The 25,791-nt window shown below is 40.1% G+C and overlaps 1 protein-coding gene across 1 annotated transcript in view; it reads left to right on the plus strand.

The window, feature by feature from the left end:
• Nucleotides 1-6,111: 6,111 nt before the first annotated feature.
• Nucleotides 6,112-25,791, plus strand: part of LOC117487216 (LIM domain-binding protein 3-like) — a 51,303-nt gene continuing 31,623 nt past the window's right edge. Inside the window, 3 exon segments of the mRNA XM_034135887.1 lie at nucleotides 6,112-6,230; nucleotides 6,475-6,561; nucleotides 14,307-14,498. Coding sequence (XP_033991778.1) covers nucleotides 14,403-14,498 — 96 coding nt within the window. The 5' untranslated portion in view covers nucleotides 6,112-6,230; nucleotides 6,475-6,561; nucleotides 14,307-14,402.

Genomic DNA, 25,791 nt, shown 5'->3' on the forward strand with positions numbered 1-25,791 from the left:
AAAACATCCCCTAAAATGCTTTAATTTGTTTATTACAAAAGCTTACAAAAGGGCCTTCACACTTACACTGTGTTTTTAGACCTTACCATTAATATAATAGTCCACCCAGTCTTAAGAAAGACGTATAATCACCTCAGATTCCTTACTGCCAAACTTTTTTACTTAAGGTTTAACCCAAAGAAAACCATGTTTCTGCCCCTGATTTAATTTAGATAATATTTGTAATTGTTTCCCTTTGGGATGAGGCCGCTGAGCCCTTAACCAAAAGTTTTCTTGTGTTTCAGGATAAGTTATAAATATGAGATGACATAGTATGAAAAATACTGTGGGATCCTGTTTTAGACTTGTGCTTTTTCATTTATTTATCTTTGCTTCCAGCTCAGTCCTCTGTCACAGCTTTGTTTTACAATAAGTAAATATAAAAACGTGCAATTGACCATTCATAAAAAGACAACCTATACGTAACAACCGACAAACAGAAACATTATTATTCAACATGTTACAAAACATTCTTTATCTATAAATCCTAGTTTCAGAACAAAGGAGCCTGAAACATTTTACCTAATTGTTTTTAGCACAAAATTATGGAAAAACTTCATTTTGAAAATATACATTTTCACTTGGAGCTAGGCTAGCATTTTCACCTGCTTCCAGCAAGCCCCCAGGAAGTGTGCCGGACTCTGTGCCCAATATTCGTTGTGTCCAAACGGCGGTACTGCAACTTCCGTATCAGTCCGTGACGTCACCTGGCCCAAAACAACTTTTTCCCATTGACTAACATTGGGAAAGAGACGTCTGTAAATCAGCGGATAATTTTTTTTAAACTAAATAAACTACCCAGTATGAACTATGTTATAGCCCTTATTAGAATCATTAAGTCCTTAAAGTTGTAAAATGCACTAAAAGCCGAATCTAGATTTATTTTCTCTCTCCATTCATTCTAGTGAGCCGAGAGTGGGAGCTCGGGGGGCGGGGCTTAAAGGGCAACTCAACTGTCCATGCTCTAGCCAGGCATGACGGGTAATCTGTGACGTTTCGCTCTCTCAAAAATTGGGCCATTATGCCTTCATGCGCCAATGAGCAGCTCTCATAGGAAAGAACAAGACCCCGCCTCCCACGCTGTATCCAGTTCTTATTATACATCCATGGCTCTTCCAGTCATTGTGCTAAGCTAGGCTAACCACCTGCTGGACTTTACCCTGTACTGCACTCCTATGAGTTTACACCTTGGATAGTGTTTTGATGCTAACTTTTCCAAACTGTCTGACTGCATTAAATCAAGTGTTTTTCCTTCTCTCAGTGAAGTCCTGCAATCGCACTTTTTAAAAGATATTTCAAGTTTTCCTGCCATCTGTTGTGTTTTAAATGTATTTTTCTGTCTTCTTTTTGATTGAATATTTAAAGTGTATAATTTGCTGCGAGGCAGTTTAGTGGAATGTGATTGTGATGATGTTGATGTTATTGTGGGGGTTTAAAGGGAAATTATTGTTGATTGTAAAGCAGCTCTTGATAAGCTGACCTGTTGGACTGTGTGAAGTAATTTGTACATTGCCCTAAAGTATATTTGAATGTTTCTTTAAAAAAAACGCAGCATATATGACAAGTTTTCTGCTCCAGTTTTCATAAAATCCAGTTAAAGGTAGGGTAGGTAAGAATGGAGAAACCAGCTCGAGTGCGCTAGAATTTGAAAGTACACAACCGGAAAAAATCTGCCTCTTCCTTCAGACTTCCTTACAGAGCCCCTCCTCCAACACACACGAACGCGCACATGACCAATGAGGGCACGAGATAAGTTTGTGCACAGATGGAAGGCTGACAGGCAGGTAGGCCATCCAGTTATTTTAGCCGGGCCGGCTCAGATGATTGGTCGTGCTTTTTACAGCACCACGGCTTCCACAGATGACATTTTTTTATGTATTTATTGTCAAAGCATTTAATGTTTTCATTGCTATCGGGATGTTAAGAGCATTCCATGGAATATAACAAAGAGTGTTTCTGAAGTGAATTACCTACCCCACCTTTAACAAACCTGAGGTCATTTTATGTTGCGTATAGTTAAACTAAAACAATCTTTTAAAAGCTGTTAAGCCAAAACTGTTATACTGCAAAATGACGTATTGGCTAGTGCACTAAATGAAGTTGCTATCTAGCGTTAATGTGTTTTAAGTGCTGTTAAACTATATTGTTAACAAACCAGAATCAAGCAGGATAAAACAAATAAACAAACTGTTTAATATTCTCAATTATTCAATCGGTTAGCTAACCCTTATTAAGATAATGTAGCCGCTCTACTATTATCTAAACTTCACCAAGCTGTTTAGGCTGTATAACAGAACAATTAGCTAACTATTAAACTGATAAAGGAAGATATGGCTAGCAGCTAAACTAAGAGGCTAGCTACTGTTTACCCATTAATACGATGTAGGTGTAAAACTGGACTGTTACCAAATACAAATGTTTTTAATGTATAAAGTAATCCTTATAAAGAAAATGTAGCTGCTTTAAATCGAACCATTTTCTAAACAAAACCAAATCTGTTTCTCCGTTGAACTGAACCTTTAGCCAAGTGAAAGTAAGCTAACTTCCTAGCTAACCTTATCAAAATGTTTTAGGAGGTAAACCAGTCTTTTAAGAAACCTTAACAAAACTCTTTTCTAGGTGAAATTATGTTTAGCTAAATTAAAACACGTTTTTTAAGCTGCTTAATTTTACCATCAGCCTAAATGATTTAGCTGCTAAACCTAACTATAAGCTAACCGGACTCTTAAGTGCTAGCTACTAAGATTAGCCCCAAAAACACTGATGTTTTGACAGCTTTGCATTATATTTGGAGTTTTAAATAGTTGATTAATTTACTCCCAGTTTAAACCTTTTGTAATGAGGCCTGCAGTAACACAAACCTGTACTGTACCGGTGTTACTAGATTACAAATCATTCAACCTAACATCATAACGCATCAATTAAACCAGCAGCAGCATTGAGTAAATGTTGAAAAGACGGTAATGCAGGTGTTTTTTTTATATATCAACCCAGACTCACGGCATTTCGTCTTATAGTCACGAAAGTAATCTATTGATTTGTGTTCACCAACACGATTTTCCCTTTTTTTTCATGTCACACAGAACGATTTTAAAAGCAATGTAAATAATAACAAATTAGAAGAAAAAAAAGATTTCAAAAAATACAGATTTCAGTATTCTGACACAGAACGATTTTAGAAGCAATGTATTTATATTGGTAGTATGTTTCGTGCCTGCACCAAATAATAACTAATTAGAAGGAAAAAAAGATGACAAAAAATACAGATTTCAGTATTCTGAGGCTCTGAGCGATTTATTTTCCTCGCGGACGGCAAGAAAAGTCCGACATTATACAATTTAAAATAAAAACAATAATCGTGGCTTGATATTGAGTAAGAAAATGTTTTTATGAACCACACAGCTTCTGGTCTTCCAAGACCCGACCGGACAAAAAGACGTGGTGCCGGCACGAAACATACTACCAATAGAAATACATTGCTTTTAAAATCGTTCTGTGTGACACAAAAAAAAGGGGAAAATCGTGTTGGTGAACACTAATCAATAGATTAAATTAATTTCGTGACTATAACACGAAATTCCATGAGACTGGGTTGTATATATATATATATATATGTGTTTTAAAGTTTATGTTTTGAAAGAATGTTTGATAAAGGAAAGAGGGTTTTATTGTAGATTTGTAACTCTTGTCTACTTCAGTGTTGCTCTTATTTATTTTTATAAATAAATATCTATTACTCACTGTATTAATTGTGAATGACTCATGTGTGGACCGCAGATACAGAAATACATTCACGACATACATATAAAAGCTATATACATTCAGTATCAAGTAATATACATTCACATTTCACGGCTTGTTTAATAGCTAACTAACTTTTACACTATTATTTTATACATATCATAATAACTCGAATAATGCAATGTGAAAAGCAATATTTAAGAAAATAATCCAATCCACTTTATTTATATAGCACATTTTAAAAACAGAGGGTTTACCAAAGTGCTTCACAACGAACATAACATTATAATAAAATATAATATTACACGAATAGATAAAAGGCACATACTGTAAAGGCTTTGGACAGACAATAAAAGCATACAAATAGGTACAGCATAGCTCAGACTGACTCGTAAGCGAGGGAAAAGAGGTGGGTCTTTAAGCGGGACTTAAAAGCTTCAAGAGTGGGCGACATGGGGGGGCAGGTCGTTCCAGAGCCTGGGGGCTACCTACCGCTGAGAAGGCTCGGGGTGTTTCTCAATGTCGAGGACGCTTCCTTGGTAGGACATGTCCCTCCGAGTCAGGTCCTTCAGAAGCGAGGCAAGAATCCTTCCTAGCCTCGGAAAACGAAGAATTGTGGAACAGGCTAACAGGTGTGCGTCATATGCGAGGCCCCACCTTAAATGGAGCGTGATTTCCGCCAACGATTTTGGAAATTGGTCCGTGCGCAAAGCATTGTGGGGATTTTAAGAACGCGGAGGATACACATGTGCAGCCTCGAAATTTCCCGCAACGAAGGACGCCGGGCTTGGTAGAATTCCAAGCATCCTGGACTATAGGCGCTTTCACACCGCAGTACTTTTCCCACAAAGGTTCATCAGAACTTAGTTCATCAGAACTCTTTAGTTCTGATGAACTAAGTACAGATCGCGTTGACACCGGAATAAGTCCCTGAGGGAGGATTAGGCAAATGAAGCCGCTGCCGTCACTTCTTCTTCTTCTGCTTTGGGTTTACTGGCAGGCCGCAAACAACTTCACGGCGTATACTGCCGCCCAAAGTCCCCGGCCGGAAGTCCCCGGAGTTGGGGACTGGCTTCAGTAGACGCTGCTGGGACTCCCAGCAGCTTCTACTGAAGCCTTCCGAGTAAATCGCCAGAACGCCGACACCTCCTCATCTCCACCGCTCCCATGTTTTCTTTTGTGTTGCCATAAATTAGTCTCGCTGCGTTTGTGCGCTGGGCTAATGCTAATGCAAATAATGCTAATGCGAGGATAATGAAATGGCGGCTTCACAAAACCTTTTTGGGAGTTCTACGGGGCGTGGTTTGCAATCCGCCCAGCCAATCAGACATAGGAACCTTTTTCTCCCACGAAAGTCCCTGTTCTCTAGCAGGGACGGAAAAGGGGGTAAAAAGGTTCTCATGAACTAATTTTAGTTCCGGCTCTTTTTGGTGTGAACGCGACATTTCGGAACTATATCGGAACTAAAGTGGGAAAAGTACTGCGGTGTGAACGCGCCTATTGGAACAGTCCTTCGGCGGGACTCGATGACGTAGCATCCTTGAAATAGTGGCTCTGGAGCAGCCTTCCTCGACATTGAGAAACACCCTCGGTCTCCCCTGGTCTTTTCCCTTGTTTTTGGGACTACCAGCCGATCAGCCGATCTCAAAGCCCTTGAGGGGGTGTACACCTGTAGGAGGTCGGAGATGTACTCTGGGGCCAGCCCATTAAGTGATTTAAAAACAAACAATAGAATCTTAAAATGAACTCTAAAATGGACAGGAAGCCAGAATAAGTGGGATGAAAATAGATTGATGACATTATTAAATATAGAGATAAATTAATTGTATTTTCATATTGAATATGTATAATTGAAAACGTAAAGCTAATCTTTTATTTTGTAAAAATATGTTTTAAACTATATCCTTATTTTATTTTGTACAAATGTATACTTTTTTTATGGCACTAAAAAGTCCAAAAAGCAAAATTGTTAATAAGTGCTTTTGATAATTATATGAGCTGAGAGATGAGCTTTACCTTAAAAATCAGACTCACTGCGCCACCTACAGTACATTTTATATTTTCCACATATTAAAATAAGAGGTAAAATAAAATCTTTATTAATCCACGACGTCGTAGGGGTTTTCATTTGAGTGTTGCCCTTATAAAGGTATCAAATGTGAATTGTGTTTTATAATAATTACAAAGTATTAATAATTAGCCTATGCCATGATTTATAATTCCAATCTCACAATTCTAAGTGAAAATCTGGATTTATTTTTGTTTCTCACTCCTGCCTCTTTAAATAAAAACCCCGGTAATTAAGATCCACTGTTAACACCCCCCCTCCCCCCGGCCTCCATCCAGCTCTCTGCCCGGCCGGGGCACCTGATCCCCGGATCACCTCAGCCTGTCCCCCCCCACTCGGTGTATCACTTTTCCCGGAGCTAACGGAGGACAAACACCGGCAGGTAAGTGTCTCACCTTTTTCAAAATGTCCCCCACCTGTTTGTGCACACACTCTCTAATCCCTTCTTCATCTGCTGCACCGGCAACAAGCTGCACCGCCTTGCCGGCTCTCAGCTCCCTCTACCCGGGGAACACTGGCAACTTTCCCCCGCTGCAGCTCCAGCAGTTTCTCGGCTTTCAGGCCTGAAATAATGAGGTTAAAGTTGGTTTAAAAGTGATTTAAAACCGGGTTGTTTTTGCTGTCAGGGGGCGCTGAGTTCTGTGCACGGAGCGGCGCTGCTGGGCGGAGGCAGCAGCAGGTGGGCGGTGTCTGTCTGCACCTGGGATTCAAAGGTGAGCACGACCAGGGAAGAGGAGGAAGTACTCGGATTACTTTAACACCATAGAATAAAAATACTCAGCAAGTAAAAGTCCTGCATTCTGCAAAAATCTTACAAAAAGCAGTTATCAAAATATAGGGGAGACCAGCATTGTAAAATTAGATGATTCAGGATTAGTACAGTGTTAAAAATGCTATATTACAAAAAATGAAGCAGTTAATAGGAAACATTTGGCCAGTTTATGTATAATAAGGAACTTTCCTAAAACAAATATTATTATAAGAATGTATAAAAAAAACATATCCGGTTTTAAGACAGATTTTATACCTTAGAATCAGAATCACTTTTTTTCTGAAACAGGTTTTCCATTTCAAGAAATTAGATATGATGTTGTGGTGTATAATGTACACATGGTTTTAGATATTGAATCAATTATAAATACAATAAAGCAGGTAAAATAAATCATAACACATACATGTATGTAAAAGAAAAACGTACAATAAAGTATGGAAAAAATTCCAATACAAATCAAAAATGTTATTTACATCTCGTTCTATATTTAGTTTTTGGAATTGGAAGTTTTAGCAGAAACGTGTAAAATTGTCTGTCTAACACATACACACATACACACACACACACATACACACACACATACACACACACACACACACACACACACTGAGAGACTGAACTGACCTTTAATTTAACAAGTCTCTCTATTAAGAAGCCGTTTAAAATGACAAACTATTCACACATCCACATCCTCATCCTCTGAGGTCAGTTATGTGTTGTTAATGCAGAGAGATACAAAGACACACACACACACACACTAACACACACACTAACACCCTCCTCATGTGGCTGTGAATAACTCGCATCGTGCCATCCAGTTGACTCAGTCTGATCTTTAAATGTAAATCTACAAATGTCATGAACTGAAAACAATATTGGGTTGCACCGACAGTTATCATTTTAATCTAATATTAGTCCCAATCAGAGTTCAACAAAATTAGGTTTCAAAGGATCAAAATTAGATTTAGTATAGAGCACATTAGTAAATTGTTGTCATAAGGAGCTGTACAGTATATATGTGTCTATTACTTACTGTCTCATGATCAAAGTGTTTTCATATCATGAGTACACAGTTTATACAGGGTGTCCGCGGGGTCTTAAAAAGTATTAAAAGTTGATAAATCAATTTAGCGAAAATGAAGGCTATTAAAAAGTATTAAACGGCATTTTCCAAGGTATTACATGTTGTAGCTTGTTTTCAATAAGTATATAAATGGTCCAAAGAGGTTGTATTCTACAGTCTGCCTGAATGTAATCATTGCGTAGGTGTGTAGTGTGATTCTGTGTAGTTTATTTATGGCATCCCGTTGGATTTGACGTCATCTGAACAGGACATCGCACGCTCACTGCTTGATAGCGCGCAAAGGCCCGTTTACGCCGATTGTTAAACAACATCGTTATGGGGAAATGCAAGTCTGCGTCCAAATGGTTGGAAGATAAGGAGGAAGGACAATCAATACTGTATATAGTAAATGTGAGGTAAAGTGTGTCGCCAATGTAACCGGTTAAACCTCCAAGTGGCGATGAGGTCTTAAAATGTATGGAAAGGGTCTTAAAAAAGGTCTTAAAAGGTGTTACATTTGACTTCAGGATTCCTGCATATACCCTGTTATATTATATTGTCACTTTACCTTTTTAAATACATTTTTCTTACTGTTTTCTGTATAAATAAATATATAATGATTTACTTCATCACACCTCTCATATTATTGTATACATTCAGTTTATTCTTTTGATAATACTTTCACATTTTATTACCTTATTTCATATTTAATTTACGTTATATTTTGTCCCTTATTTAAAATTCTGCACTATTTTATGTTTTCCGAATTTGTTTACTTGTCTGAGCTTTTTTTTAAACTCTTTTAAATAAATATTAAGGCTGAAGCTTCTTTTTGTACATTAAAGGTCACCTATCGTGCTATTTTTAGGCATATATTATGGGTCTCGGATATATAAAAATTAGGGCTGTCAGTCGATTAAAATATTTAATCGCGATTAATCGCATGATTGTCCATAGTTAATCGCGATTAATCGCAAATTAATCGCAAATTTTTTATCTGTTCTAAATGTACCTTAGAGGGATATTTTTCAAGTTTTTAATACTCTTATCAACATATGAGTGGACAACTATGCTTTATATGTTTGTTTATTATCATTTGAACAATGACAAATATTCTCATGAATATTAAACACAACAACCTGAACATTACAAATATTCGCCTCAATTCAACCTGGAACCTCTCTCATACAATAATACAATACTGTGTGTGTGTGTGTGTGTGTGTGTGTGTGTGTGTGTGTGTGTGGGTGTGTGTGTGTGGTGTGTGTGTGTGGTGTGTTGTGTGTGTGTGTGGTGTGGTGTGTGTGTGGTGTGTGTGTGTGTTGTGTGTGTGTGTGTGTGTGTGTGTGTGGTGTGTGTGTGTGTGTGTAGTGTGTGTGTGTGTGTGTGTGTGTGTGTGTAGTGTGTGTGTGTGTGTGTTGTGTGTGTTGTGTGTGTGTGTGTGTGTGGTGTGTGGTGTGTGTGTGTGTGTGTGTGTGTTGTGTGTGTTGTGTGTGTGTGTGTGTGTGTGTGTGTGTGTGTGTGTGGTGTGTGATTGTGTTGTTGTGTGGTGTGTGTGTGTGTCGTGTGTGTGTGGTGTGTGTGGTTGTGTGTGTGTGTGTGTGTGTGTGTGTGTGTGTGTGTGCTGTGTGGGTGTGTGTGTGTTGTGTGTGTGTGTGTGTGTGATCGTTGGAGCTCTGTGCAGCTCACGGCATATATGCCTGTGTGTAATGAGCTGTGTTGCGCGCACTGAGTGTGCTGGTCTGGCTACCTGCATAAAGTCAAGTGCTTCGGCGCAGTTGTCGGCAAAATGTCGCTCCCTCTGTTTTCCATTGAAACAGCTCCTTATATCCGTTAGCTCAGCTAGCTAGCACCAGATGCTAACAACAACACGTAAGTTGTGCTTCGCTCGCGCCACACATACACACACCCTCCCGGTCCTCCCGATGGCCAGTCCGGGCCTGCCGGTGAGCGTGGAAGTGTGGTCTGCCACAAGCGGGCAGCAGGAGCGGGGCTGTCAGCATCAGCTTGTAGATGGTATTTTACACTCGATGCGCTCTGAAACTACGGCGGCCGAGGACAAAAAATACACATGCGTTAATCGCGTTAAAATAATTAGTGGCGTTAATTTTTTTTTGCGTTAACGCGTTATTAACGCGTTAACTTGACAGCCCTAATAAAAATATATAAAAACATGTGTGATGTGTTTTTCTCAAAATACAAACAGATCATGCATTTCAGACATCCCTCATATCCCTCTGTTCCAGCCCTGTTTAGAGAAACGCTGATTTTGGGTTCTTAGCTTGAAAAAATAAAAAGAGGAGGCGGAGCTAATGCCTGATCAGAATTGGAGATAAAGTTAAATTCTGCTGTGATAAAACGCCATCCTGTTCTAAACCACATCAAGGATTATTTCTGAAACAGTATGGAGCTCAAATGCTTTTTCTCTTGCGGGTTTATCACAAGCCGATTTCTTTTTTTATGTTCTGCTTTTTAAACACAAGTGCTCTCCAGTACAGGTTAGCTCTGAGTGTTAGCGATGCTTGCTAATGTAAACACCGACCATATTACGTCCAAAACACATCAGGCATTGTTTCTGATAGCAACTCTCTGTGGGTCCACCATCCGAAATTACGTCATATCGGCAGCAAATCTGTATCCGCTCGTTGTACCCCCTTTTTTAAAAGATGTGGGTACGGAGGAAAAGAGAAAGGGTTTTATTTTCTGAAGCTGCGTGAGTTCCCTGATACACCGGGGACACATATTTTTGTATAAAAGACATCAAAAAGTGCATTTTGCATGACATATGTTTTATTTTTGTTATTATTTATTTTAACTTCATAAACAATTGGGTAGAGTTCAATTATAATAATGCATTGTATTTTATTAAGTGGTCTTTTTTGTAAAGTCTCAATATAAAAAAACACAAATAAAGTAATAGTAATTGAGATAATTTAAAGGGGACCTATCATGCAAAATGCACTTTTGTACGTCTTTTATACATGAATATGTGTCCCCGGTGTTCCAGGGAACTCACCAAGTGTCAGAAAACACAACCCTCTCTATTTTCCTCCATACCCAAATCTCTAAAAAAGGGGCTGCAACGGATCTGATACAGACTGATCCAGATTTGAACATTCCTCTGACGTCAGGACGGCGGAGCTGACCTATCAGGGGAATGAGAGGTTGCCGTGGCATGGTAACAGCATGGTAACACAACGCTCGTAACTCGGCCCCCTCCTTTGCAGGGGGGCGTGGTCAGCTGCAGCGCATGCAAAGACAGGGTGGAGGAGAGCAAAATGGAGCGAAATGAGGCATGGCTAAAATGCATGATCTGTTTGGTATTTTGAAAAAGAAAACGTATAAATATACCTTTTTATATAGGTATGGCCCTACAATATATTATTCAAATATAGCATGATAGGTCCACTTTAAGGAAAATATTCTTAAAAACTAGTATTTGACAACAAAGAAAAAGTGAGCAGTATTAAAATTGTACTTAAGTTTCGTACTTAAGTATTGCAGCTAGCAAACAGGAGGTAAATTAAGCCAGATTAAAAACATTTAACTTAACTTAACATACTGAATTTACACATAATATACATTTGTGAAATTATTTGAAACTAAATCTTGTTTGAGAGTGTGTTGTTCCCTGCGAACGCTCTGCATCAGATTCCTCTCTGTGACAAAGCGTCTAAAGTTAGCAGCTGATATAACAGGCTGAGTCCAGAGCAGCCTGTCAGTCTCAGCTCAGGGGCAGAGTGCCCTCCGAAGAGACTGCACTTTTATTTAATAAATTTAGGTTAAACTGAAAATAAGGCACTAATCAAATACAAAAAAAATCCTTGATTGATTTCACCATGGTTTTATGGTGCGAGTGACGATAACAAATATTTTAAAAGTTTGACAAACGAATAGAAATACATTGTGAAAATAAATATATTACTATATTTTGGACATTGCTTCATTATGTTGATTAATAAACAGTTATGATTATTTGTAATATTATAAATTATCAATTTATAACTAAGTTCTGTTTACTCCAAAGAAAACACAATAAGACAAAGGTAGAGTCCAACTGCAACAAAAAGAGGGGTTGTGGGTAATGTAGTTGGTCAATGATATATGATATAACACAGAACGTGTGTGTGTGTGTGTGGTGTGTGTGTGTGTGTGTGGTGTGTGTGTGGTGTGTGTGTGTGTGTGGTGTTGTGTGTGTGTGTGTGTGTGTGTGTGTGTGTGTGTGTGTGTGTGTGTGTGTGTGTGTGTGTGTGTGTGTTGTGTGTGTGTGTGTGTGTGTGTGTGTGTGTGTGTGTGTGTGTGTGTGTGTGTGTGTGTGTGTGTGTGTGTGTGTGTGTGTGTGTGTGTGTGTGTGTGTGTGTGTGTGTGTGTGTGTGTGTGTGTGTGTGTGTGTGTGTGTGTGTGTGTGTGTGTGTGTGTGTGTGTGTGTGTGTGTGTGTGTGTGTGTGTGTGTGTGTGTGTGTGTGTGTGTGTGTGAATTCTCACCTGTTGTTGGCACCTGTCAAAAATAAAAGCATTACCTCGGCGTACAGAAACAAGCTGCTGTTACTGTAATTATTATTTTAAAACAACCGCTCTTGTTTTATATCGAGCAGTATTTTAATACTTTATTTATTCTGGGGCTAATTAGATTTCATGACAGTTGCTCCATTTTAGAATAAGATAATGAAAAGTCTTCACAGTCAAACCCTGCCCCTTCGTCCCCATGAACACACACTTTGTTTTCACTAAATCCCACACACACCTCCCTACTGCCAGAAATACTCACTCCAGCACCAAATGTGGATTCATCTGCCGCTGAAAATAGTCCCTAACAGATGCTCTGTTTCCTCCTCTCTGTTTGGTAAAAAAATACATCGAGCAGCTGTTTTAGGAAAAGCCTGAGAACATTTGACTTTTTTAAAGATTTAACTTGCAGGAAAATGATGTTATATTCTTGAAAAACTGACTTTTTTAAAGCAACAGAGTATCTCGTTAAGCTAGTTATCTTTAATGTAGATCATTTCAAACTGAAATACATTTTGAGATTGATTGATTGATTGATTAATTACGAGCCTAAATCGTAATTTGTGTCAGGTTATAAACACAAAACAGTGATTCAATTTGATCATTGCATCATTGATCATTTGACTACTTGCTGAAGCAAAGTGAAGAAAAGTATCCAGGGTTCGTGCAAAGTTTTATAAGGTAAGAATTATTCTTAAATCTAAATGCAATCCAAACATATTTTTATATTTGAAATATATTTATCCTGTTGCCATATTTGTTTCTCGTCCCTGGCGTCTTAACACCATTCATTTACAAATAATAATAAAAAAAACAATCAAAGTTGATATTGCTATATCTATACTGCTATTATAATCAAAATGACAATACATTTTTTTTGCATTTATAGTCAACATTTGGTTTGGCACTTATTAAGTCGCTTTACCGCACCGTTGTGACGAAAAGAGAGCTGAGCCAGAAGGCAAAGCTCTCTGTCTACCGGGCCATTTTCGTTCCTACCCTCACCTACAGTATGGTCATGAAGGATGGGTCATGACCGAAAGAATGAGATCGCGGATACAAGCGAGATGGGTTTTCTCCGCAGGGTGTCTGGCGTCTCCCTCAGGGATAAGGTGAGAAGTTCAGTCATCCGGGAGGGACTCAGAGTTGAACCGCTCCTCCTTCGCGTCAAAAGGAGCCAGTTGAGGTGGTTCGGGCACCTAGTAAGGATGAGAGGAGACCGAGGGGTAGACCTAGGACCAGGTGGAGGGATTATATCTCTTCGCTGGCCTGGGAGCGCCTTGGGACCCCCCAGTCAGAGCTGGTTGATGTGGGGAAAGGGACGTTTGGGGCTCTCTGCTGGAACTGCTACCTCCGCGACCCGACCACGGATAAGTGGGAGAAGATGGATGGATGGACTTGTTATAAGCAGCATTACCCATGTCAACATACATAAAGAAAAACAACTGGTCTTCCTTGTGTTTCCTAAGTGAAACATAAACCAATAGTCCATGCACACCTGTAGAGTGGTTTGCTGCCTTGCTGCAGGGCACTACATCAGTGAAATATGACGTTATGATGCAGGATCTGAACCATCTGCTGCTGACCTTCAGCTGCTGGAGACACTTCACTGCTGGCCTTTAGGTTTCATCTTTTATCACCACGGAGTTAATGAGACGTTTCCTGGCATCGCCCCTGATTGGGTCCGAGGGAGACCCTGGGAGTGGGGGAGGAGAGGGAGGGTACGACGGGGTGAGGGTACAAGGGGTTGAGGGAAGGAGGGAGGGAGGGGGTGAGTCTAGAATAATCTGCTGGGTCTATATTAGCCCCGGTGAATCACGGCGAGTCTGGCATACCGGGTGTCCCCTTTCACACCATATAAGTCCAACCCCCCCCCCCCCTACACACACACACTCACACCCCTACCTCACCCCGCCTCACCCCTCCACCCCCCCACAATGCAACAGTGCTACAGTATCTGTGGTTATTCTTAGGCTGTCACTTTGGCTCCAGCCGAGTCCTCTTCTGTCTCCTCGCTCTCGCCGTCTCGGTTCGTTGCATTTCAAGTCATTTATTATTACATTTCATTTCTTCTTTCATTTTAATCAGTTTTTTCATTTTTTTGTTTCTGATTTCAGAGGCTCCCCGCTGCCCTCCCGTCTCTCCAGCAGCTGTGGGGTTTTGAACACATTTTAAAGGTTTAAGCGTACATTTTTGGGAGGATCTTTTTAAGAATGAGCTGCTACACAGTGACGCTCCCCGGCCCCGGGCCCTGGGGCTTCAGACTGCAGGGGGGCAAGGACTTCAACATGCCCCTCACCATCTCCAGGGTAAGAAACACTCTTCAGAGCTTAAATTACATTTGTGTCATTGCACAGAAGCATCTGACAATCAAAGCATATTTACACATATATGATTAGTGAGATATTAAACTGATATGCAGTAGGATGTATAATACAGTATTGGGTAATGTGTAATACAGTAGAGAGGTATGGACATTATCAGATATTAGTTAAAAGTACTATGGTGATTTTACAATATCAAAATGGTTTTAACTTCCTTAAGTGATTGTATATATTCAACTGTGGAAAAACTAATTTGTGAATGTATTGTTTTTTATTTATTTGTTTGGTTAACAATTGAGGAATCAAGTCACCCTTAAAATGAATTAAAATATTTGAAAAAGTTGTTAAAATCGTTAAACATATGTCAGACAGAGGCTCACATTACAGGACACGCTAATTAAAATAACATGCATGTTACATGGCAACATGATAGCGACAGGTTACAGCAGTACAGTAAAGGATTTTAAAACCAGTGACATCAATCTAAATATCTCAACTTGTTTCTTATTGAAATAAAACTTAATTTGAGATTTTTTTATTAAAACAAATTCTTGTTACTTCAAACAACATTTTAACATAATGTTGGTTCATCATTTTTAAGAAAAGAAAGACGGTTCGACTGTTTTGATGAGGAAACTTCAACAAAACATCAACTTCATCAACAGTCGAACCCCCCGCCCCCCCCCACCCCTAAAACGCCTCCATTGAACTCCTTTGTTTACTTCTGTAACATTGTGATATCACTATGTAGGCTATAGGCTAAGGGGCGGGACATCTCTAAGCGGTTGACCAATCACAACAGAGCCGGCCAGCTAACCAATCAGAGCAGACTGGGCTCTGGTTTCAGACAGAGGGTGAAAAGAGGTGCTGCAGAACAGGCAGTATGAGAAAAATAAAGAGCTTTTTGAACATTATAGCATGGAGACATGTCCCAGTAGAGACACTAAATACTGATATACACCTGAACATCATCAGGAGAGGACTCTTTAAAGTAGAGACACTACATACTGATATACACCTGAACATCAGCAGGAGAGGACTCTTTAAAGTAGAGACACTACATACTGATATACACCTGAACATCAGCAGGAGAGGACTCTTTAAAGTAGAGACACTACATACTGATATACACCTGAACATCAGCAGGAGAGGACTCTTTAAAGTAGAGACACTACATACTGATATACACCTGAACATCAGCAGGAGAGGACTCTTTAAAGTAGAGACACTACACACTGATATACACCTGAACATCAGCAGGAGAGGACTCTTTAAAGTAGAAACACTACATACTGATATACACCTGAACATCAGCAGGAGAGGACTCTTTAAAGTAGAGCCACAACATACTGATATACACCTGAACATCAGCAGGAGAGAACTCTTTAAAGTAGAGACACTACATACTGATATACACCTGAACATCAGCAGGAGAGGACTCTTTAAAGTAGAGACACTACATACTGATATATACCTGAACATCAGCAGGAGAGGACTCTTTAAAGTAGAGACACTACATACTGATATATACCTGAACATCAGCAGGAGAGGACTCTTTAAAGTAGAGACACTACATACTGATATACACCTGAACATCAGGAGAGGACTCTTTAAAGTAGAGACACTACATACTGATATACACCTGAACATCAGCAGGAGAGGACTCTTTAAAGTAGAGACACTACATACTGATATACACCTGAAATAGCAGACTAAGGCCCCTTTAACTCTTTGCTCTGGGAATCTGGAAGTTTTTCTGGTGTTCATGATTTATTTTTGCTGTTAGATTCCACCTTTTACGGTTATGTGACGATGGTTTTAAAGATAATGAGTGACTTTTTGTTGACGTATAATCACATGAAACTCCAGGGTGAGAGCTGCTCCCCCCGACAGCATGACGGCTGCCAGGGTTTGTCAGAGAGGCTGAAAGCAGAGAGCCTAAAACTGGATCTGGCTTTAGTTTCACTGCCTTCTCTCTCTCTGTGAATCTGCTGCATGTGTCCTCAGGATATGTCATTATTGACCTTTGACCTTCTCGTTGTTCAATCAGGAGTTTTGATGTAAGAATACATATTTATTGCCAGGGATACACAAATGAATGTAATGGGGATTTTGGAGATTGGGCCCAGTTGTGCAGGAGTGTCATTCGGGAGGGGAGAACCGATCCGATGAAACCCCCGGGGGTCTAGACCCTGGTGGTGGTGAATGGATGGTTGGGTTCGGTCTGAAGAGGAGTGGCTCAGCTTGACCCTGGTGGTGGTGAATGGATAGTTGGGTTCGGTCTGAAGAGGAGTGGCTCAGCTTGACCCTGGTGGTGGTGAATGGATAGTTGGGTTCGGTCTGAAGAGGAGTGGCTCAGCTTGACCCTGGTGGTGGTGAATGGATAGTTGGGTTCGGTCTGAAGGGGAGTGGCTTAGCTTGACCCTGGATTCAGAGGGACAGGAGGTGAAAAGGGGTGGAGGGGGGTTGCGTTGAGTCACCTGAAATGACAACTGTCAGAGGGGAGAGCAGATTTAAAAGGTTTAGCAGAGCACTATGATAGGCTTGTGAGAATAGAGCAAAGTGATTGGTTAAGCTGGGGAGTGACGCCCCCGATCACTTATTGAGAGGAGAGAGAGTAGTAACGTGGAAATAGTCAATGAAGAGTAAAGACGGTCTTCCTGGTTGAACTTCATTTGGCTGCTTGTTGGATTATTCTGCGAGCTGCCTCTCAGCGACAGAGAGCTTGTTTCCTGTTTAGACCTGCGTTGCATTAAACATCTTCTCACTGCTGTCCAGATCTGTGGATGCAGGTTATGGCTGCATGAAATAGTCCAAAGCTGTTGTTGCAATATGAAAAAATACAGGAATTTTAACCAGATGATGATGATGATAAAAATTCCTCTTTTGTGTCGAGCTCAAAATATTCTCCAAATTTGAAATATCCAAAGTTTCCTGCTCTTGCGTTCATTCTCAGATAACTTGACGAGTAGCAAGACCTATTTTGGTTGTTTGATAAGTTGATGAAGTTGTCCTGTTTGTATCAAGCGGCGTAAAAAGTACTATTAATTTGCTTTACTTGACACGTCCTGTATGTGTGACTTATTGCGTGGTAGATGATGATGAAACGATATGTTGTGCAGCCCTAATGCAGATCTTCATGACTCTTTATCGCTGCAGAGTGGAATTAGAGGGCAGGACTTTTGAGATGCACAGGTTCTGCTTTGAGACTTTTGGCTGACTGTCACACTGAACCCAGACAATGACACCCAGCAGCTGTTCACACACACACACACACACACACACACACACACACACACACACACACACACACACACACACACACACACTGACAGGAGTCCTTCTGGAACAGCTGACGAGGAGTTTCCTCTCTGTCTGTGTGTGTGGGCTTCACAGTGTCCCATGCTTGTTTCCGACCTGAAAATGTGTCCCAAATACATTTATTTAGTTTATTTGAATTATCCACAAACACTTTTATCTTCCTGAGATTGCTCCTGCACTTTGTTGTATAGTGTAAAGCGTGCTGGACACACATACATCTGCTTTCCCTATAAAGTATTTACAGAAATGGATGTTATGTAAAGTAATAATGAACTTATTACAAGATGAATAACAATGATATGAAACATATTTACATTACATTACATTTCACTTGTTAGATGCTTTTATCCAAAGCGACTTACATACTCAGTACTGTGGGCAATCCCCACAGGAGCAATTTGGGGTGAAGTGTCTTGCCCAGGGACACAACGACATGCTGACTGCAGTGGGGTTTGAACCTGTGACCCGCTAATCCAAACACCAACGCACAACCCACTGCACCACACGCCTCCCCATTTAATATGGAGGACATTTAATAAACACAATTTAATCAGAATCAGTAACAGGTTTATTGCCATGGTGTATTTGGTGCATACATATACAGTCAAAGAAGATAAATTGTAAGAAAAATACCATTAAAAATACTATAATGACATTAAAATATAGCAATATTTACATGGAATGTTGATGAAATACCCGTAAAAATAAAATATATACTTTTAGAATGTATATATATTTAAGCGCGTTTCCTAACTTTTCCAAACACTTTGAAAAAGTACACATTTTTAATGCAGTATCTCCATGTGGTGATAATCTGACAGCATCTGAGTTGGATTAACGCTGCGTTTTCTGCCGGGTTTTCTGCCGTCTGTCAGAGAATTGGTGTATGAGCGAGGGACCCAAGTTCCCATCAGCAAAAACACGTCGGTTTGCTATCCTGGCTCCAAAATGGAGGAATGAGCTCCCCATTGACATCCGGACAGCAGAAAGCTTACACATCTTCCGGCACAGACTAAAAACTCATCTCTTTCGACTCCACTTCGAGCAATACATTTACTAACAAAGCACTTATATACTAATAAAGGACTGGCTTATCTAAAGCCAGTTGAGTAGCACTTTTTTTCCCATCATGCCTCTGGGCTCAGGGGTTCATTGTTTCCTCGGGTTTAGAGGTTGGAGCAGCAAGTTGAGTGAGCAGCGGAGAAACTGCGGGATTAATAAATCAATCTGCTGCTTAATCAGAATCTCAGAGTCAACAGGAAGTCAGGTTTACTCTGTGTGTATGGGGGTGTAGAGGCACGCTGAAATATATGAAGTAGACATTCAGTTTTTTATCGGTTAATTCCTGCATGGTTGTCATTTTGCTTTAAGTTAGATCTGCAAGTCCGCTGATGCAAAATCTTCATATTAATGATCTGAAAACCTCCCAGCAGGAATATATGGAAGATATAAAATGCCTCAAGTAAAACAAATGAACTGAAAGTGTTATATGCATTTACTGTGTCATAACCCAATGAAAAACACTTAGAAAGGACAATCATTTAACTGTTTTAAACCTTATTTTTTTCTTACTATGTCACAAAATCTAAAATTAACTCAAACTCTTGATACCACATGAAAAAACAAACATTAAATCCCATTTACTTCAACAAACAGTCCTTTATTACTTTTTAGGAATTTATTATCGATAATTTGCGATAAACTACATCTGTAAAATATTAGATTTTTCAGATTTTGGCAATGATTGAGAACCAAATACTTACAAAAGCAAAACATGTGGATTCATCCGCCACAGAAAATATTTTGTTTGATGAAAATATATTCCGTTTTTAAAGATGTATGTGTTAGTAGGAACCAATGGGCAACAGACGATATTCACAGACGCACTAACACATTGGTGTTTCCCTCTAAATGTGGGATTTGTTGATGAAAAGAAAAGTATAAAATAACAACAGACTTATACTTTCACATTAAGCTCCTCAAACAAGAAGGTCCTGTAGCATTAATTAAATGATGAAACACATGTAAAGTAAATACCGGTATTGGCTCAGTCAGTAGGGGGCTTGGACTGGGAGCTGTAGGGTCACCGGTTCAAGTCCCCGACCAGACCTAAATATGGAGTGTGGACTGCTACTTGGAGAGGTCCCAGTTCACCTCCTTCCCTGCCGTGGTGCCCTTGAGCAAGGCACCGGACACCCCCCTTCCCCCCTCACTCCCATTGCTCCCCGGGCGTTGTACAATAGCTGCCCACTGCTCCTAGTACTAGACTCCTGGTACTAGGATGGGTTAAATGCAGAGAATACATTTCACTGTGTGCTATGCATGTGTGACCATTACAGAGGGTTTCATCCCTCCCAATTCTAATTCTAATTCTACAATAAGCACTCGTCTAATTAAAGGTGGGGTAGGTACGTTTGAGAAACCGGCTCGAGATACACTTTTTGTTATATTCCATGGAATGCTCTTAACATCCCGATAGCAATGAATATCTTAAGTGCTTTGACAAAAAATCCATAAAAAAATGTCATCTGTGGAAGCCGTAATACTGTAAAAAGTACGACCAATCATCTGAGCCGGCCCGGCTAAAATAACTGGATGGCCTACCTGCCTGTCAGCCTTCCATCTGTGCACAAACTTATCTCGTGCCCTCATTGGTCATGTGCGCGTTCGTGTGTGTTGGAGGAGGGGCACTGTAAGGAAGTCTGAAGGAAGTGGCAGATTTTCTCCGGTTGTGTATTTTCAAATTCTAGCGATCTCGAGCCGGTTTCTCAAACTTACCTACCCCACCTTTAATGTTCTTGATAACATAAGAAATGCAGCTCTTTTGTGTGTTAATGCTAACTATCAAAATGTATTTCGCTGATATTTGTTAAAGAATCACTCTTGACTCAAATGTTTTTTGTTAATGACTTCAATATGACTTTAAGTTAGCATAAACTAGTTGAACTTCTGGAAAAAGGACTGTGGAAAAAGATTGTCACTTAAAGGGGACCTATCATGCAAAATGCACTATTTGATGTCTTTTATACATCAATGTGTCCCCGGTGTGTCGGGGAACTCACGCAGCGTCAGAAAATAAAACCCTCTCTCTTTTCCTCCGTACCCAAATCTCTAAAAACGGGGCTACAACGGAGCTGATCCAGATTTGCGTCCGATATGACGTAATATCTGAAATGTGGACCCACGGCCCTATCAGAAACGTTGCTATCAGAAACAATGCCCGACTGTTTTGGACGTAATATGGTCTTTGTTTACATTAGCATCGCTAACACTCAGAGCTAACCTGTACTGGAGAGCATGTGTGTGAAGAAGCAGGAAATAAAAAGGAACTCACCTTGTGGTATAACCGGCAAGAGAGAAAGCCTTTGAGCTCCATACTGTTTCAGAAATAATCCTTGATAATCCATGATATGGCGTTTCATCACGGCAGTATTTAGTTTAGACAGTAGCTGCCGGGTCCCGCATGATCTCAGACCCCTCCTTTTTTTTTTGTTATCAATTCTTATTTTTTTTTAAAGCTTTATTCCCAAAATCAGCACTTTTGAAACAGGAAGTGAAATAGAGGGATATGAGGCATGGCTAGAATGGGTGATCTGTTTGGTGTTTTGAGCAAAACACTTCATGGACATGTTTTTGTATATATCTGAGACCTATGCTATTGCCTAAAAATAGCATGATAGGTGACCTTTAAAGTTTCCCCACACACTTTGTCTTTTAGAGTCCCTCTTCCCACTCATGTGAACTCAGTGGGACATTTGCGGTCTCTGGGTTTGCGTCTCTGACCCGCTGTATGATATTATTTGTGTGTCTTTCCCATGTTATTACCTCTGCAATAAAGCAGGCTGACATTTATCCAGCAGAGCCGACAGAAATGTCAGCTGAGCAGGAGGATCAAAAACCGGAGGAAGAAGAGACATTTCATTTATATTCTCTTTTTTCCACAAGGCCAGCAAATACACTGGCAAATAAGCAACATACAAAAACAACATCAACCAAAGAGAAAAGAGTAAATAAAACTGAAACAATCCTATAAAGTATGTTTAAGTAGTATACAAATATAGGGCTATTGAAGTGAGATCCAGTTTTACCAGCATAACATTGACATGATAAACACATTAACAATTAATCATTTTAATCCAATTATATAAACTATATTATTATGAAATTGGCCAATTCTATATGACGAGTACTTTTACTTTGCTTTTGTACAAGTACTAATAACCCAGTGGAGAAATACTGTGTCCCCAGTAAAAGTCCTGCAGTGAAAATCTTATTTAATTTGTGCTTAACGATAAAAAAAAAGTTTTAAGAGGAAAGATATATACAAAAACTGCAAAGTAATGATTGTATATGAATATTATTTTCCACTTCTACTGACTTAAATCTTTATATCAACTTCAGGCCTGATGACAAACAACAAAATATAATTTATTTTTATAATTGTAACCCTTTAAATAACAAATTACCTTAAAGGTCCCATGTCATGCTTTTCTGGTTATTACCCATCCCCTTGTGTGTTATGAAGGTTTTTCTGCATGTAAACGGTCTGCAGAGTCACAAACCCTCAAAGTACACCCTGTAGCGAGTAAAACTCTAACACAGAAAAGACCTGTCTATGCTGCCCCAGAACGCCTCGTTGGAGATTTCTCATTTTCCATTTGTTTCTTCCGGAACCAAAATTGACCAATCCGCGGAGCTCCTCACACACCAGGAGGGGTACCTTTAGCGTACATTTTCAACTAACAGGGAGTCCTGTGGTTAGTAATAGACGAGTTGGGATCGCGGAGAAATGCTCTCTGCAGACCCATTCTCACAGCGTTTATAAACCTTTTTCTTACTCAATATCAAGCCACACTTATTGTTTTTACTTCGGCTGTGAGTGTTTGTGTGTGCTCAGGATGAGTTTCGCGCTGTCTCGCTGTATCGCCGACCCGGAAACCACACCAGTAAGCCAGCTCACTGAGCAGCGAGCCTCTCAACGTCCCGACCAATCAGAGCACACTGGGCTCACAGGGAGGGGGGGGCAGGAGCTCCAACAAGCCGTTTAGGACAGAGAGTGAATACACATACTTTACAGAGATGCTGTATGAGAAACCAATGTGAGTTTGGAAAATTGCACAATATAAATCTATTCTAGTAGACCTCAACAATGGAATTATGATCAGTAGAAATGGCCATGACATGGGACCTTTAAGCTACTTTGTTTTTTTCGTAGAAGAAAATACAAAATGGTATACTAAAAGCTGTGGGGAGTTATATGTTCCCTTTTGTGATATGTCAATGATTATCAGCATTTTGATATTGATGCATTTTTTTTTCCGGGGCAGGAAACCAGGGAAGTAGCATGTATTTGTGACATTTGACTGTAGTATTACTGCTTTACGTTAAAGACCTGAGTACTCTTTACCCCCCTGGTAGTCTCTGCGTGGCTCAGAGCTGCTTATATAAAGTTTTACAGTCTGTGTGAAAGCCGAGCTGCTGCTGTAACACATGGAGCTGACTCAGCCCCCCCCACCCCACTTGCATCCTGTTACAGGTCAGGAGAACCCAAATGCTTTCACAGCATCAGGAAACCCCAAATAAGATCCACCGTGCAACAGAGAGAGAGACACTGAGCTGCAGGACTGATCTGGTAGATTATGTATATTTTACTTCGTCATCACTTTGCAAGATTATAACTGTTTTCAGTATATCTTCATCCATGGGTGCAGATATGCAAGAGGCCAGTGGCTCTGCATCCTTTACCAGGAAAAATAGAAGATTTTTCAGGCTTAAAGGTCACAGCTTTAGTTTCAAGTGATATTTCTTGCGCAGAAGTTTATCAGACAAACCCAAAAGAAATAAAAGATGACCACAAGGAGATAAAAAACATCTTCCAAGATATGCTAAACAACCACCAAGGGATGCAAATGAAAAAAGAGATGTAAAGCCCCGGACACACCAAGCCGATTTTGGCCGTCGATGGATGTCAGGCCGACGATGAGCGTCCTGTCGCCCTACTCAGATTGGTGTGTCCCGCACCGTCGTGTCTTTTTGGCCGTGCCAACACCTTTTTGGCCGAAAACCTACCAATTCAACATGTCAAATCGGTAGGCAATCGGTCAAAGGCTGTCAGCCAAAGAAATCTCTCTGATTGGCTGTTCAGCTAGCGAATCAGTTCATGAAAAGCGAAACGGAAGTGAGGGACCCAAACAAACTGTTAAGAAGGCAAATCTGAGATTTCATTTAACTCCAGCTCTCGACACAGGTTCGGGAAAGCCCCATGAGCTTCTCGTTGTAGAGTGAAAATGGAACGCACACGCTATTTGTTGTTTGTTTATATCACGCAGTCTGTTCTTCTTCTCTCGGTGTATCACGCAGTCTGTTCTTCCGGTTGTTGCCTCTTTTGAATGACGAATACACACTACCGCCGCCTGCTGGTAAGGAGAGTTATTGCCACTCACGCATGCGCAGTTCGTACGTGCTACTTGGCCGTCGGCTGAAGCCTTTGCGGTGTGTTCCAGTGCGACACATGGCCAAGACGCAGAGACGTGAGGCGACGCAACAGTCGAGGTCCGTCTGTGTGAGTTATTTGGTGTCAGCTTGGTGTAGCTACCTTTAAGCAACCACAAAGAAAACAAACTTCTGATGCAATATTATTATTAAGAGAGATGCAAAACCTCAAACACTTAATAACCAGGAAGATAGGCTAAACAACTTAACAGAGATGAAAAAATGACCGTACGAAGACGAAAAAAAAATACTGAAAAAGACTAAGAGAGGAGCAAAACCACCAGAAAAAGACACAATGAAAAAACAAAGTAATGCAAAATGACTATTAAAGATTTGAAACGAGTACATGTAGATACAAAACTACAAAACCATAAAAAACTTGAAACAGAAAAGAAAAGTGCTTAAAGACCACAAAGAGATGCTCATCAACTTAAGAGATGCTAATTGACTTAAACGAGATTTAAAAGACTCAAAACCACTTAGAACGGAAACTAAATGGCTATAGGAGATGCTAAATGGCTACTAAAATCACAAAATGACTTGGAAGTGACGCTAAAGAACATCAAGTTCCAAATAACTCTTTCAATAATCAAAAAAATATTCATAACCCAGCTGTTGAACTGTGCACCTTCACCTGTAAAGAAGGTAAAAATGGCCATTTCTCAGGTGATCTGTACAGGAAAAATGTGCGTGAACTTAACGTGTCGAGCTTCAGCTGCAGCACTCCGAGGCTGCTGACAGGCACAGGCTGTTTATAGCCCCCGAAGGTCACACACACACACACACACACACACACACACACACACACACACACCTTATCAGTTCTTCTTCTACTGTTACAGACTCTCTGCTGTCGGTCAGTGTGCTCAATGAAATCCAGATTCACATTTTTTAACTCGAGACAGTTGAATGCAGATTGTAGGCAGACTACATCACTGTAATGTACGTAAATAACTCTCGACGCTTCTCCAAGAAACTCAACCATAGAAGTGTTTTTATGGTGTAGATACAGGGTCTGTGGAGTGAACATGGAGAGTATGTGGGTCAGTGTAAAGTAGGCCGCTCGGCACACACAGGCCTCACATTGTTCAAACTCTGCAAACATGTGTTCACTTTAATCCAGTCGCTGGTGATCAGAAAATAACATGGTGTCAGCAAACAGGAGGCTTAACGCGGTGCAGAGTTATAGGCCTATTACTCTTTTCTTATTTAAAAACAAAATTATATTCCTTTGTCTTAATACTGTTGGTATGACATTTATAAGTGGTTAATGTATGTGAGGGTTGCAGGAGGTTGTGTCCTTGTAGGGCATTTATACAATTGTGCAAAACAACTCTCACTGTTCGACAGACTAGCATCACCCCTTTGCTTTATATGATCAGTTTGTGTGTCTCTGTTGGTTTTAACAATGTTTTTCACCATGAAGAAAGAGTATAATGAAAAGTAAAAGTTTTAAACACTCACT

This window comes from Trematomus bernacchii, unplaced genomic scaffold (assembly GCF_902827165.1).
Source record: "Trematomus bernacchii unplaced genomic scaffold, fTreBer1.1, whole genome shotgun sequence".
In the NCBI taxonomy this organism is placed as follows: domain Eukaryota; kingdom Metazoa; phylum Chordata; class Actinopteri; order Perciformes; family Nototheniidae; genus Trematomus; species Trematomus bernacchii.